Here is a 13,106-nt window from a genome sequence, read left to right on the forward strand (position 1 = left end):
ATTTGGAAATTTACTCAGTACTTTTCTTCATACAGTCAAACACACTAACCAATGATATAATCAGACGGTGACCCTCTATGGGTAGAACATAGGTATCACAATTACTGTTAGAAGTTTAAAGAAAACCGCCCAATGCCCACGGCCTACTTCTGAGCATCCATTTTTGTCGTCATGGCCCTGTTGGCAGAATGAAACATAGCTATTTGTCATTCCTGCAAACCACGTTAACGTTGAATCTTAGTGTTTCTGATGAATTATGCTTTAGATATATACTAGGGCTGTCAAATTACCTCGTTAATTCTGATTAATTAATCACAGAAAAAAAAATAACGCAGATTAATCGCGCTGCTGTAGTGCCCTTTGACCCGGTGCGTCATTTGCGTTGAAACCAAATGGAGGCAGACGAGAAGATGCTGCTCGGCCCCATGAACGAAAAGTTAAAGTTTAAACTCCCAGACGGAACTGTAGATAGGAACAGCATTACCTGCAATCTCTGTAGTATGGAATTTTCAACGGAGCTCATCAACCTTTTAATATCACCTCAACACAAAACATTTGGTAGCAAGCTCTCAGGAACGAGCTGCCCCTGAAGCTGGTGCTATCAGGCAGCCTCGTCAAGCCACACTCGACGGAGATGCATTGAATCTTGAGTGAGATGGAAATGTTATTAATTTGATCTTAAAATGCACCGTATGTTAATGAAATACATGTTTTAAATAAAAGAGGCATTGAACTTTAAAGTCTATTATGTCTATTATTCATTGAATCACTCACTGCCATAATTTAGGCCTACTTGAATTAAATTATTTTTAAATACTTTCTCGGAAAATGTAAGTACATTTACATTTACATTCAGGGCATTTAGCAGACGCTTTTATCCAAAGCGACTTACAATAAGTACATTGGTTACAAGTTTGTTATTTTATATAAGTATGCAATATATTTAAATTAATTAATCATAGAGCCTGTAATTAATTAGATTAATATTTTTAATTGCTTGACAGCCCTAATATAGACGTTTCTGATACATATATATCAACGTTTCTGATACCCATATGTCAACGCTTCTGATGTCTCTTATCAATGTTTCTGATACGCGTATATCAACGTTTCGGATACACGTATATCAATGTTTATAAAACAGTATATCAGGGTTTGTGTATATATATATATATATATATATATATAATATAGAGGGTTAACTGAGGGTTAAATGACGGTAGGCAATACTCAACAATTGTATTAAATCAAGGGTATGTCATTATAATTCATGAGTGTTGTGTGTCAATGAAACATGTAAAGTGAGAACCAATGTAAAATATAGACGCGTTTGAATTGGGAGTCAAATTAAGGGATGGTCTTAAGGACGATGTTGGAGGGTTAGGGTAGCGAAGCTGCAGGCGGCCTCTTCACAGACTGCCCTGGGTTGATACGTTTACTGGCCAAGTTTCTATCTCTTGTATACAAATTTAGATGAATTCATGGCAATGCATTGTGTTTCCAATGCATTTCAAGGGAGCATTTGATAATTCTTTATGAGTTCCTCCCTGAAAGGCCAGAGATTCCATGTATATGTCCTTGAGACCCTCGTTGACCTTAAAGAGACCCCAGTTCTATGGCTCACTTGTGAGTTTCCTCGACCCCTATGTCACCTACTCATTGCATCCCTTCATTTGGGCTACAGCTGCCTAATCAACCATTCTAATATAGTTAAATGCCGTCTTTCATATGAAAGACACAACCGCCAGTGGGCTGTGGCAACAATTCTAAAGTAGACCTTATGCTCAGATTTATATCATAGAGGCCGACATCTCTATCTTATTCACAAGTCAATCTAGGCTCCCATTAATGATGTTTCTCTACATCTTCCAAATACCTCTCAGGGAGGGATTACATAACTTCCGGTTGGAACCTCCAAATTGATAATCTTGTATGTCCTTTATTAGGCCTTTCATATAAAGAAGCTCAAGCTCTATTCGCATGTGTAGACCCCTAGATCACCAACCAATTCCATCACTTCCTATTGTTTGTGTGCCTCCAACAAATCATTTTAGTAGATGTTAATGCCCACACACGCAAACACTCTATTTGACTCAATAATGTGGGTTATAATTAACTAATAATTTAAAATGATTACACATTCCACATTTTGAAATGAAAGAAATTTTAATCTGGTTCCTTATTTCTTATCCCTATCAATATGCAGCTTGCCATGATCATTGCACTCAACAACAGAAATAGTACTCACGGGCCATGAATAATAACCTCTCTCCCATGAGGGTTTATTGCCTGGGCACCATTCAGGGAGGCGCTGTTCTGTCTGGCACTGAGGCACCTTAGAAGATGTGTCTTCCCCTAACCAGTTGAACCTAGTTTACAACCCCTAACCAGTGGAACCTAGATTATGACCCCTAACCAGTGGAATCTAGTTTACAACCCCTAACCAGTGGAACCTAGTTTACAACCCCTAACCAGTGGAACCTATTTTATGACCCCTAACCAGTGGAACCTAGTTTACAACCCTTAAGCAGTGGAGTCTAGTTTACAACCCTTATCCAGTGGAGCCTAGTTTACAACCCCTGACCAGTGGAAACTAGTTAACGACCCCTAACAAGTGGAACCTAGTTTACGACCCCTGACCACTCGAACCTACTTCAACCAGTAGGACCTAGTTTAACCAGTGGAACTGAGTTTAAGCAGTGGAAGCAGGTTTAACCAGTGGAACCTAATTCACTACAAAAAACAAACAATTGATGGCAGCATAGCTACCATCAAAGCTCATGGCAGCATAGCAGCATAGCTGCCATCAAAGCACACTCATTTTTATTGCAACGAGTGAGCTATGGTTTGGAGTAAAAGCTAAATAATATTTATTTAAATTAGAAAATTACGTTCACTATTAAGGTGATACATATACATCTAGATTTGAGTTAATTACACTTTACACAGAACTCATAAACTCGTAAGCAACATGAACTGTGCTTAAATTGCATACATTAATGTTCATGGAATGTATGTATCCTAGCGTCCCGCTCCATCACAGTAATCTAGAATCAATATGTTTGGGGGTTGTTCAGAATACTGTGTTCATATAATGTTTAATAATATTGGATATTGGCATGCATGTTAGAATGTTTTTCCACAAATCTCAAACAGAATATAGCCTACCCTGATTGTATTTCGACCAATACCCCAGAAGACCTGAGAGCAGTTTAAACCTCAACATTAGATGTATCTAGGCATTGATGTCGACCTTATCTTTGGTTCAGAAAGTTTAAACCTCTGTGTTACATCTATCTTGGAATGTGGATTTTGACCGTATCTTTGTTTTAAGGAACGTTGAGATTCATATATATATATATATAATAAGACAATTGTTTTAATGTATAGATGGATTATATACATTTTATGAACACAAAGACAATACTTGTCCCTTGTCAATACTTGTGTATATCAGGAACATTGATTTTGGAGTTTATCTATGTGTAGTGTTTAGCTATATGTAGTGTTTAGTGTTTAGTTTGGCTCCAAGCACAAAAATAACAAGTACAATTCTCAGTATCATTCTAAATCAGTAACTGTAATCAGTACCTTGAAGTACATGGTATGTATACAGAGTATATGAAGTGCCGTACACAAACCAAGAATTTGAGCCTTCTTCAGCTTTAGTCTCTTAACCAAAATAGACATTAGACAAATAAACATACTACCACCAAAATCACACAACAGGGTTAGGGTTAGCTAAGACATTGGAAAACGTACCCCTACCAAATCACTCAACAGGACACACATTTGTTCATAATTACAACATCACCACCGAATTCAGTATGTATTTTTTTTTCTCATTTATTATCAGAGGCTTTTGTTTTATATACAGACAAGTATTTGCAAAGTACTAAAATGTATTTAAACTCAAAGTACTAAAAAGTATTTTAACTCAAAGTACTAAAAAGTTATATATATATTATTCAGTAGTGGTATTCTTGTTGTAGCTGTTTGTCTGGATGGGTGCTGTTTTCTGTCTCTAGCTGGGTGGTGTACAGCCCACTTCACCTAGTCATCCCGTTTTCTGTCTCTAGCTGGGTGGTGTACAGCCCACTTCACCTAGTCATCCCCTGTTTTCTGTCTCTAGCTGGGTGGTGTACAGCCCCCTTCACCCAGTCATCCCGTTTTCTGTCTCTAGCTGGGTGGTGTACAGCCCCTTCACCCAGTCATCCGCTGTTTTCTGTCTCTAGCTGGGTGGTGTACAGCACCCTACTTGACCCAGTTGCTCCTCCCTCTGTATACACAACGGCTGTGGAACGGTCTATCGGCTATGTATATTCTTATTTTTTACCTTTTTTCTTTTTTATTTATATCGACAACGTAGCTTTCATCGCTGCAAACCTGAAAATTCCCTGTGACTTGTGACATTTTTATTCTTTTTGTTTTTTATTCAGTTTCTGTCAATTTTGATAACTAAGAGGAAAGTCAGTGTATGTGTGTGAGTGTGGTGGGCGGGACATAAGCAGATGAAAAACCCTCTACAACTCACATTAGATAAGAAATATGGTGAATATAGGGTCATACTCATGGTTATATGATGTCTGTATAATAATAAAATAATACCGTTAAATTAATAATAAATAATAATAATAATTATCCTAATGGTATTAGTATAATGTCTTTCTAATGTCTTTAACCAAACCACGGATCATGGTTGATGACAGAATAGAGAGAAGACAGAGGGCAGAGCAGAAGAGCACTTTAACATTATCACACCTAGCAATGATGTCCAGGACACTGACGTTGTTGTTAGCAATCATGAAATAACACACAAACAGACGTAACTGTTATAAACCTCTGAGCAGACAATTGGCTGTTTGTGATGAGTGTCAGGCCATTTCACAACCGTGTGTAAACAGGGAGCGGTGAAACCACATCCACACCACAAAGGAAATAAATATCATTTTCATTTCCACTTTCATAAATATGATACAGCAGTATTTGATGCCTGTTCACTTAGCTGATGTATTGCATTTATCACACAAGTAATAGTAACATTAATAATAATAATAATAATGAACAATGAAACCACATTTTGTTCTTTTTGCGGGTTCATCCTATTATTACAGAGATGGTTGTGTGTCCGTTTGTCTTGAGATGGCAAAGCAGCTTTTCATCTTCTTAGTACAGGATGGTTTGCGTGTCCGTTTGGGGATGTGGATCAGAAGCGGCAGAAAGGAAGCTCTGAGGAGACATGGTGTGATGGTCTTCAGACTCCTGATCCGCTCCCAGTGCTCCTTCTCACCAGTCAGCCCTGTGGGCGCCTCCCTCGGCCCGTGGGTTGGTGATGGCTACATCCCATTGTGCTAAACGTACACCATGGAGCTGTTAGGAAGCTATAATGTCACTTTGAAGTCGCTAAGCTCTCTGAGTAGAATATGATGGTGTCTTTATGCCTCTGCATGTGTGTATTTGTGTGTGGGGAGTGCGCTTGGGGTGACGAGGGGTGAGTCCATATAAAAAGCATGAATATCCATAAACTGATGGAACCTATCCACGGGTCAATCAGCCAATCAAAACAAAGAAAGTAGTAGCAGTAACCCCATGAAGCAACGGAAAGGCATTCTAGGGTGTTGGGGGAGGGGCATGGCATGTGTACCAGGCACACTCTCGGTCTATTGCTACTGAAATCAGCCCTTCAATACACAACTGCAACCCTGAAATCTGCTTGTGGAGCTAACTTCTGCCGTGTCTCTGGAGTCGACTCGCTAAGTGGGTGTCTATCCACTTAGAATTTCGTAGAAAGAGCAGAATAGGGTCCTGGCGCTGCCTGTAAAATTGTTCTTCTGCTTTGTTTTAAATCGTCTAGTAAAGCATTAGCAACTTTCCCTTGGTCGATCATCAAAAGATAGAGGAAGAGAGAAAGGGGGAGGGAGAGAGACATTGAAATCCAGACACAGACAGATATATAAATATATTTATAGAGAGAAGTTGTCTGACTTATTTGAGTTTATCGTTGGAACTATTGAGTTTCAACCAGACTAAACAAAGGCTCTATAATACGCACACTTTGACACTGCTTCTTAATAAAAGGATATCACTATACTTTAACATTTTCTTATTCCAGTCTAATAACATATGTATTAACCAATGGGAAGAAACCACTCTCCGGACAGGTGAGTGTTAACCAATTGGAATTACCAAAGCTATGACAGATTTGATTACGTCATTGGGGGATAAACCATTATGATAAGAAGATTGGTCTGTAAAGCATTGGTTGCCCAGGTGTTCAGGACTCCAATTACAATGTCTACACTGTTCTTGAACACAGTGCCAATGTATTAACTCAGCAGGCTATCAATGACTTGCCCGACAATAATACACAGATAAATACACTGGAACACATTAAAGTAAGGCGGTATCAAATCAGTATCAGTAAACCATTATTGCTAGACGTTTTGTTTTTTTGTTTCTCTGTGCAAAATAGATAAGGTGCCACCGCTTTCCATCTGTGATGCAGAACATCATGACACACAAAAACTAACACAACAACCCATTCAATCAATAAAACAATCCATCAGCAACTCCTTCTTCAAATAAGAAGCATCAATACATTTCTTGGGAATCTATGGTAAGAAAATAAGTTATTTCGCTCCAGAGTTGGAACATAGGAGAATTCAGATAAAGTTATTGTGGGACCAGCAATGGATATTCTTTAAAATCCAACCTGCTCTCCTAATGTCTTCATTGTTCATAAATATACGCTAAATGTGTAAACAGCCCAGGAGCGGTCAGGACTGATACAGGTCTGGATTTGTCAGCCAGTATAAAAGGATGGTCACTACCGTCCCTAACGGCACTTGAAACAGACCATCGAATCATGACAATACAGCTGAAATCAACCACCTTCTGTTACATGTCCGTTTCCTTCCCTGGAAAGTACTCTATTATGTTTGTAAAAAAAAACACCTGACATTAATCGCCCCGGTTTGAATAATCATGGTGCCAAGTCATTTAAAAACCTTGTTTAATTGTCTTCATTTTAACAAGTGTATTTAAAAGGGTATTTCTGCCACATGTATTAAAAATGTGCATTCACTGCACTGAAGTGCACACATTAGCATTTCCTGATCTGCTTCAGCACACTTGAAAACATTATTCCTTCAATTATTTCTGGCTTTACTACAGATGTGATGGTTTTTCTAAACGTTGACTATTGATCCAACTCAGAAAAAAGAGAAAAAAGCACTTTAACAACCAGAAGTCAGCCCTGAATGAGTTTTTTCCAGCCTCATTCCTGCCAAATAAATGATGCATGGCCAGAGAAATCACATCAGTTCAGATTTCCTGACAGTGGATGATTTTTAGATTTCAGATCCACTTGCCATGCAAGTTCAGTATACATATACTGGCAAATGAATGCAGAACAAAGAATCAGAAGTTTTTTTCACTTATAGCCACAAGTAATGAGGGCAGGATGAGGCTGTTCTTCAGGTACATCTAACTAACCTGATCTCTATTGGACATATTCTCTGTATTTAAACAATTTTATCATAGCACCACATTCCACATCAAAGTGTTTTTTATTGTGTGAAATGCACGTTGGATGCTGGCCCATTTTTAGTGACTTCTCAAGACAAGAAGTCTACCTCATCCTTTCTAGCGGCGTAGTATCTGAAGTACACCTCCACTCTGTTCCTTTTTGTGCATGGCTTTTGGGCCCTGTGGATGAGCCCCCCTTATACACAAGGGCAAACAGCTGTTAGAACTGAATTCATAGGTTGAATACAGTATACCAGGAGTGTTGACATCGTTTAAAATAGTTACTTGATGACAAATCATCCACGGCTTGAATGGGGAACCGTGCGGTATGAAGATGTAGACTAGATAAAGCATCAGGAGATTCTTGGATGTGTTTCGTTTTGTGTTACTGGCGTCTGTTGTGGTGCTTTCTCAAGTAAAATACCTCCCAAAAAAGAAGACAACTAAAACAAAATCATTGCAATGTAGTCTTAGGTATCAGGCTCTAAACGGCTTGTTTTTTCTGTTTGTGGGTGACAGCCCAGGTAAACTAAACAAAAGTGCAAAATTCTTCAATAAAAGCAGGTGGACAGGGGAAGCGATCCCAGACGGTAAAGAATGTTTCTCTGCCCCTTCTGACGCGGCAACCTGGTTGTTAAGTGAGACGCCAGCCCAGTCTACCAGCATCATTTCATCGTTTTGCTCAACTTACTCTAAAAAACATAAGAAAATGTAATAATCGCAACAATATTAAAGGACTTTTAACATCGATAAAGTTTACTTTTGGCTATGAAAATCCCTTTTCTGTTGTATTCCCATTAGTCCCTCAATGCCTGGTCAGAAAGTGGTCCAAGTGTTCCCACCCACAGTCTATTAAAGCCAAGATGCTTCATAAATATTGATGACTATTGGGTGGACTATTAGGCCCTCCCTGTCTAATGAATGATAGATAGATCAGTTGAGTGTTTGGACCCTGTAGAACCTCTCTTTTGCCCCTGAGGTCAAAATATCGGGGACTCCTCGAACCGTCTAGGCTCCCGTTGTCATGACAATGCAGGAAGTTCACAGGTATCCCAGTGGTCGCTGTTTCAATGCTGTTTCATTTGTTTCGATGCTCCTGGACCTCAATGTGAATCTCCTGACAACAACCGGCAGGGAGGACTTTAGGACCTCAAATTGGATGAAAAGAGAGTTTGATAAAAGAAAGATAAAATCCTCATTGTTTGCTCTTTTAATTGATCCTTATACGTCGGTCCTTCTCATATCCCTCCTGATTTTGCTTCCTCCTCACTCTTATAAAGTGATCTATGGTTAATTCATCAAATGAATGTACACATTTCACCCCAAACAGGAAGATCTTCCATCAGCCTTTGTTTTGTGTTTTAGTTGAGTTGTTTTGTGCCTCTGATCCCCAGCTGAATGGCGGCTACACCCCAGGCTGGGGGTCCGCGTTATTGCCTCTGATACCCAGCTGAGTCGCGGCTACACCCCATGCTTGGGGTCCGCGGGGCCCTCTGGTGGCGACGGCTTGCTGAGGTCGCTGTGTGATGCGCCAGGCACTTCTGTCTTGGGGGTGAGCCCGTGAAAGAGCTGCGAGGTGGCCCGTGTCACACTGTCGTAGGACGGTGGTGAGGAGATGGTGGAGACGGTCTGGGAGTGCTCCATGGCCGCCCCACCAGAGCCGTAGTTTTCCCGCATCATGGCGGCGATCAGCCCCTCCTTTTCCACTGCCTCCTCCCCAGCACCACCCGCCTCGTCCTCGCCCGAGGCGTGGCGCGGCGTGGTGAGCTGGCGGTACAGGAAGGACGCCGCCTTCATTTGTCTCCGCACCAGGTGGCGGCGGTAGCAGCGCTGGATGACAGACGCCGACACGTCCTCCTGCTTGCGGCGCAGCGTGGTGGTGATGGGCTCGTACGAGATCTTGGACGGGTTGGCCATCATGAACTTCTCCTCCATCTGCTGCTTGAGCGCGTCCATCTCGCCCGACTCGCCCAGCACGCGCTTGGTGAAGGCAAACAAGATGTCCAGGCAGTGGATCTTGTCCCCGCTCACCATAGGCAGGTCCATGCTGATCAGCTTGATCTTGTTGGGCTTGCCGATTCGCAGCGGCTCTGACAGTGTGTCGGCGAAGTCCGAAAGCTTGGCGTACTCGATGAACTGCGTCGCCTCCGGGTCGAACTTCTCCCACACCTCGTAGAACATCTCGAAGTCGTCCTCGCTCAGCGGCTCCGTGCTCTCCTCCGTGGCCACGCTGAAGTTCTCCAGGATGATGGCGATGTACATGTTGACCACGATGAGGAAGGAGATGATGATGTAGGTCACAAAGAAAGTGATGCCTACCGAGGGGTTTCCGCAGTTGCCTCTGGCGTTGGTGCCGGTGTGGGGCAGCTGGGCGTTGCACTCCTCGGGGGAGTTGTTGAGGATGGGGCTGAGCAGGCTGTCCCAGCCTGCCGAGGTGGTGATCTGGAACAGGCAGATCATGCTGTTCCCGAATGTCTCGAAGTTGAACATGTCGTCGATGCCCGCCTGCTTCTTGACGTAGGCGAAGTTGGCCATGCCGAAGATTGCGTAGATGAACATGACGAGGAAGAGGAGGAGGCCAATGTTGAAGAGTGCTGGCAGGGACATCATCAGGGCGAAAAGCAGCGTGCGGATGCCCTTGGCGCCCCGGATCAGCCGCAGCACGCGGCCGATGCGGGCCAATCGGATCACTCGGAACAGCGTCGGTGACACAAAGTACTTCTCGATGATGTCCGCTAACACGATGCCTGGAGTAGTCAGAGACAGACATAGAGAGAGAGAGAGAGAGAGAGAGAGAGAGAGAGAGAGAGAGACACAGACAGACAGACAGACAGACAGACAGACAGACAGACAGACAGACAGACAGACAGACAGACAGACAGACAGACAGACAGACAGAGAGAGAGAGAGAGAGAGAGAGAGAGAAAGAAAGGCATTTCACTATTGTCATGATGTATTTATTTATTTCAAGGCAGGGCTGCCATGTCAAATTTCCAGTTTGAACCTACAATTAATTTCCTTGGCAATGTCATCTTCACAAACAAGCATCCATCCTGCAATCATCCATCACTCATCATCTAACCTTCACAAATAACGTATCAGTGTCTCTCTCTCTCTGATTCTTCAAGATTCCCTCTGGTCCTGTGGTTTCTTAAACTCGCTCTCTCTTGATCTTTGTCAACCTCTCTCTCATCCAATATGTCACCAACTTCCTCTCTCTCTCTCTCTCTCTCTCTCTCTCTCTCTCTCTCTCTCTCTCTAGCCCACACACACACATACATACACAAACACTGATGTTACAGTTCCCTCATGTTTGATTTGTCTCCTCTGGCAGCTCTGATTGCTCATGTTACCTTCACCTCCGCAGCAAAAGACAGACAGACAGACAGACAGACAGACAGACAGACAGACAGACAGACAGACACACACACACACATATACAAACACCCACACATACAAAAACACACACACACACACACACACACACACACACACACACACACACACACACACACACACACACACACACACACACACACACAGTCGACTGCTGAGCCAGGAGCCTTGCTACATGCTGCCATTCAGAATGAATGACTGTGTGCTTGTGTGTGTGTTTGTGCCTGGGTTTGAGTGTGTGTTCCATGACTGTTCCATCACATCATGTTTGAGTGATGGTGATGAGGATGATGATGACTACATCACAACCGAGTCTTAATTCTGCTTCATTCTTTGAACTCAAAGATCCCACCTCGTGTTCGAACAACGAGCCCCCACCCTGGCCCGACTCACCAACGATGGAGAGGATGACCACCACCACGAGGTTCCACCCCGGCCCGACTCACCAACGATGGAGAGGATGACCACCACCATGAGGTCCCACCCCGTCCCGACTCACCCACGATGGAGAGGATGACCACCACCACGAGGTCCCACCCCGTCCCGACTCACCCACGATGGAGAGGATGACCACCACCACGAGGTCCCACCCCGTCCCGACTCACCCACGATGGAGAGGATGACCACCACGAAGTCGAAGATGTTCCAGCCCACGGTGAAGAAGTAGCAGCGCAGCGCCATGATCTTGACCAGGCATTCGGCAGAGAAAAGCACGATGAAGGCCAGGTTGACGTTATTCAGGATGGCCTCCATGTGCGGCGCCTGCTCGTCCGTCTCCACCATCATGGTGATCATGTTGAGCAGGATCAGCACCATGATCAGGATGTCAAACGCCTGCTTTCCCGCCAGGTCGAAGAAGAAGCCCTGCACCGGGTTCTGGAGGGGGAGGGAGGGAGGGGGGAGAGGAAGGAAAGGATGGTCAGATGGAAGGAAGGAAGGGAGGGGGAACGGATGGAATGGAGGGAGGGAGGTAGAGGGAGAGGCCGATGATGGGAGGGAGGCAGAAGATTGAAGGGGGGAGGGAGAGAGGCAGAGAATGGGAGCACTGTAAAAACGAAAACTTAAAATTGTTGGTCTCATTATGATTTCTGAGTAAAATGAATGTAAAACATTAAGTATTCATGTCAATTGTGCAATGCAATTTAGTCCAACCAACAATGTTGAGTTTTGGGTCAAGAGTTGGGCTCAGTGTAGTATCTTTGTTAGCAAGACACACGGGTTTAAGTCAGACTCTGTCTGAGGCTGGGCCAACTACAGTGCACATGCGCAATTCGACACTTTGGAAAATACGGGGTTTCCTAACGGAATTTTCAGATGGTAAATATTGTGGCGACTCCTACCCCCCGGGGAGTCTGGGTATTCGTGATGCTGGTTGGGAAAAAGGGGTTTATTGCCTTTTGTCAATTTGTTTCTGTTAGGTTAAGTGGGGTTAACGGGTTTGGGGTCTTTATTGTTTGCGTGTTGTTTATTGTGCGTAGTGTTGAACTGCCGTCAGAAATGGCAGCTCCGGCGGGGGTAGGTCTCGGCGGCAGTCCGGCAGCTCTAGCACGGGGAGCTCGGCGGCAAGTCTGGCAGCTCAGCCCCCGGAGTATAATACCTTTCTCCTCCATGTCGCGGTTCATGGACTTCAGAGAGTCAAGGTCAAAGTTCCTTTCCCTCAATTCCTCTCAACCATGGCCGAGATATCCCCCACTATGAGTCTTTACTTGTTGTGGAAGTGCCAGCGACGTCAGACGCAGTCTTTATGATTCATAATATCATCCTAGGCGCACATAGCTTTTGGCCGTGATATTAGATATGATATTATATAACTCGAAAATGCATTTCCTGCAGAAAACGCGGTGAGTGCTGTAGTACAAACTGAGGTTGAAAATAGTTTTTAATAAAGCCACATAGATTAAGACATAAAGAAACATTAAATGGCTTAAATCAAGCAAGTGAAGGGATTTGAACAAAAATTCAAAAGTCTAAATGGCGTAAACAACGTAAACATGCACACCATTTAAGAAAAAGTAAATGGTTGGAAACAAATAAAGTGACAGCTAAATGAAAAGCGCAAAGCATTGCTAAAAATGCAGAAATATAAAGGGTCAAATGTATTGCCCTGCACTACTGGTGTGTGTGTGTGTGTGTGTGTGTGTGTGTGTCTTTAAGTGTCTTTAAGTGTCTTTAAGAGAATACCG

General features: G+C 43.2%; 1 protein-coding gene across 1 annotated transcript in view; it reads right to left on the reverse strand.

Annotated features, from left to right (window-relative positions):
* Positions 1–3,355: 3,355 nt before the first annotated feature.
* Positions 3,356–13,106, reverse strand: part of LOC115537029 (sodium channel protein type 4 subunit alpha) — a 297,785-nt gene continuing 288,034 nt past the window's right edge. Inside the window, exons 31-32 of the mRNA XM_030348626.1 lie at positions 11,529–11,799; positions 3,356–10,274 (exon numbers count right to left, since the gene is read on the reverse strand). Coding sequence (XP_030204486.1) covers positions 8,989–10,274; positions 11,529–11,799 — 1,557 coding nt within the window. The 3' untranslated portion in view covers positions 3,356–8,988. The remainder of the gene's footprint in view (positions 10,275–11,528; positions 11,800–13,106) is intronic.

Source organism: Gadus morhua, chromosome 23, assembly GCF_902167405.1.
Source record: "Gadus morhua chromosome 23, gadMor3.0, whole genome shotgun sequence".
Classification (NCBI taxonomy): Eukaryota; Metazoa; Chordata; class Actinopteri; order Gadiformes; family Gadidae; genus Gadus; species Gadus morhua.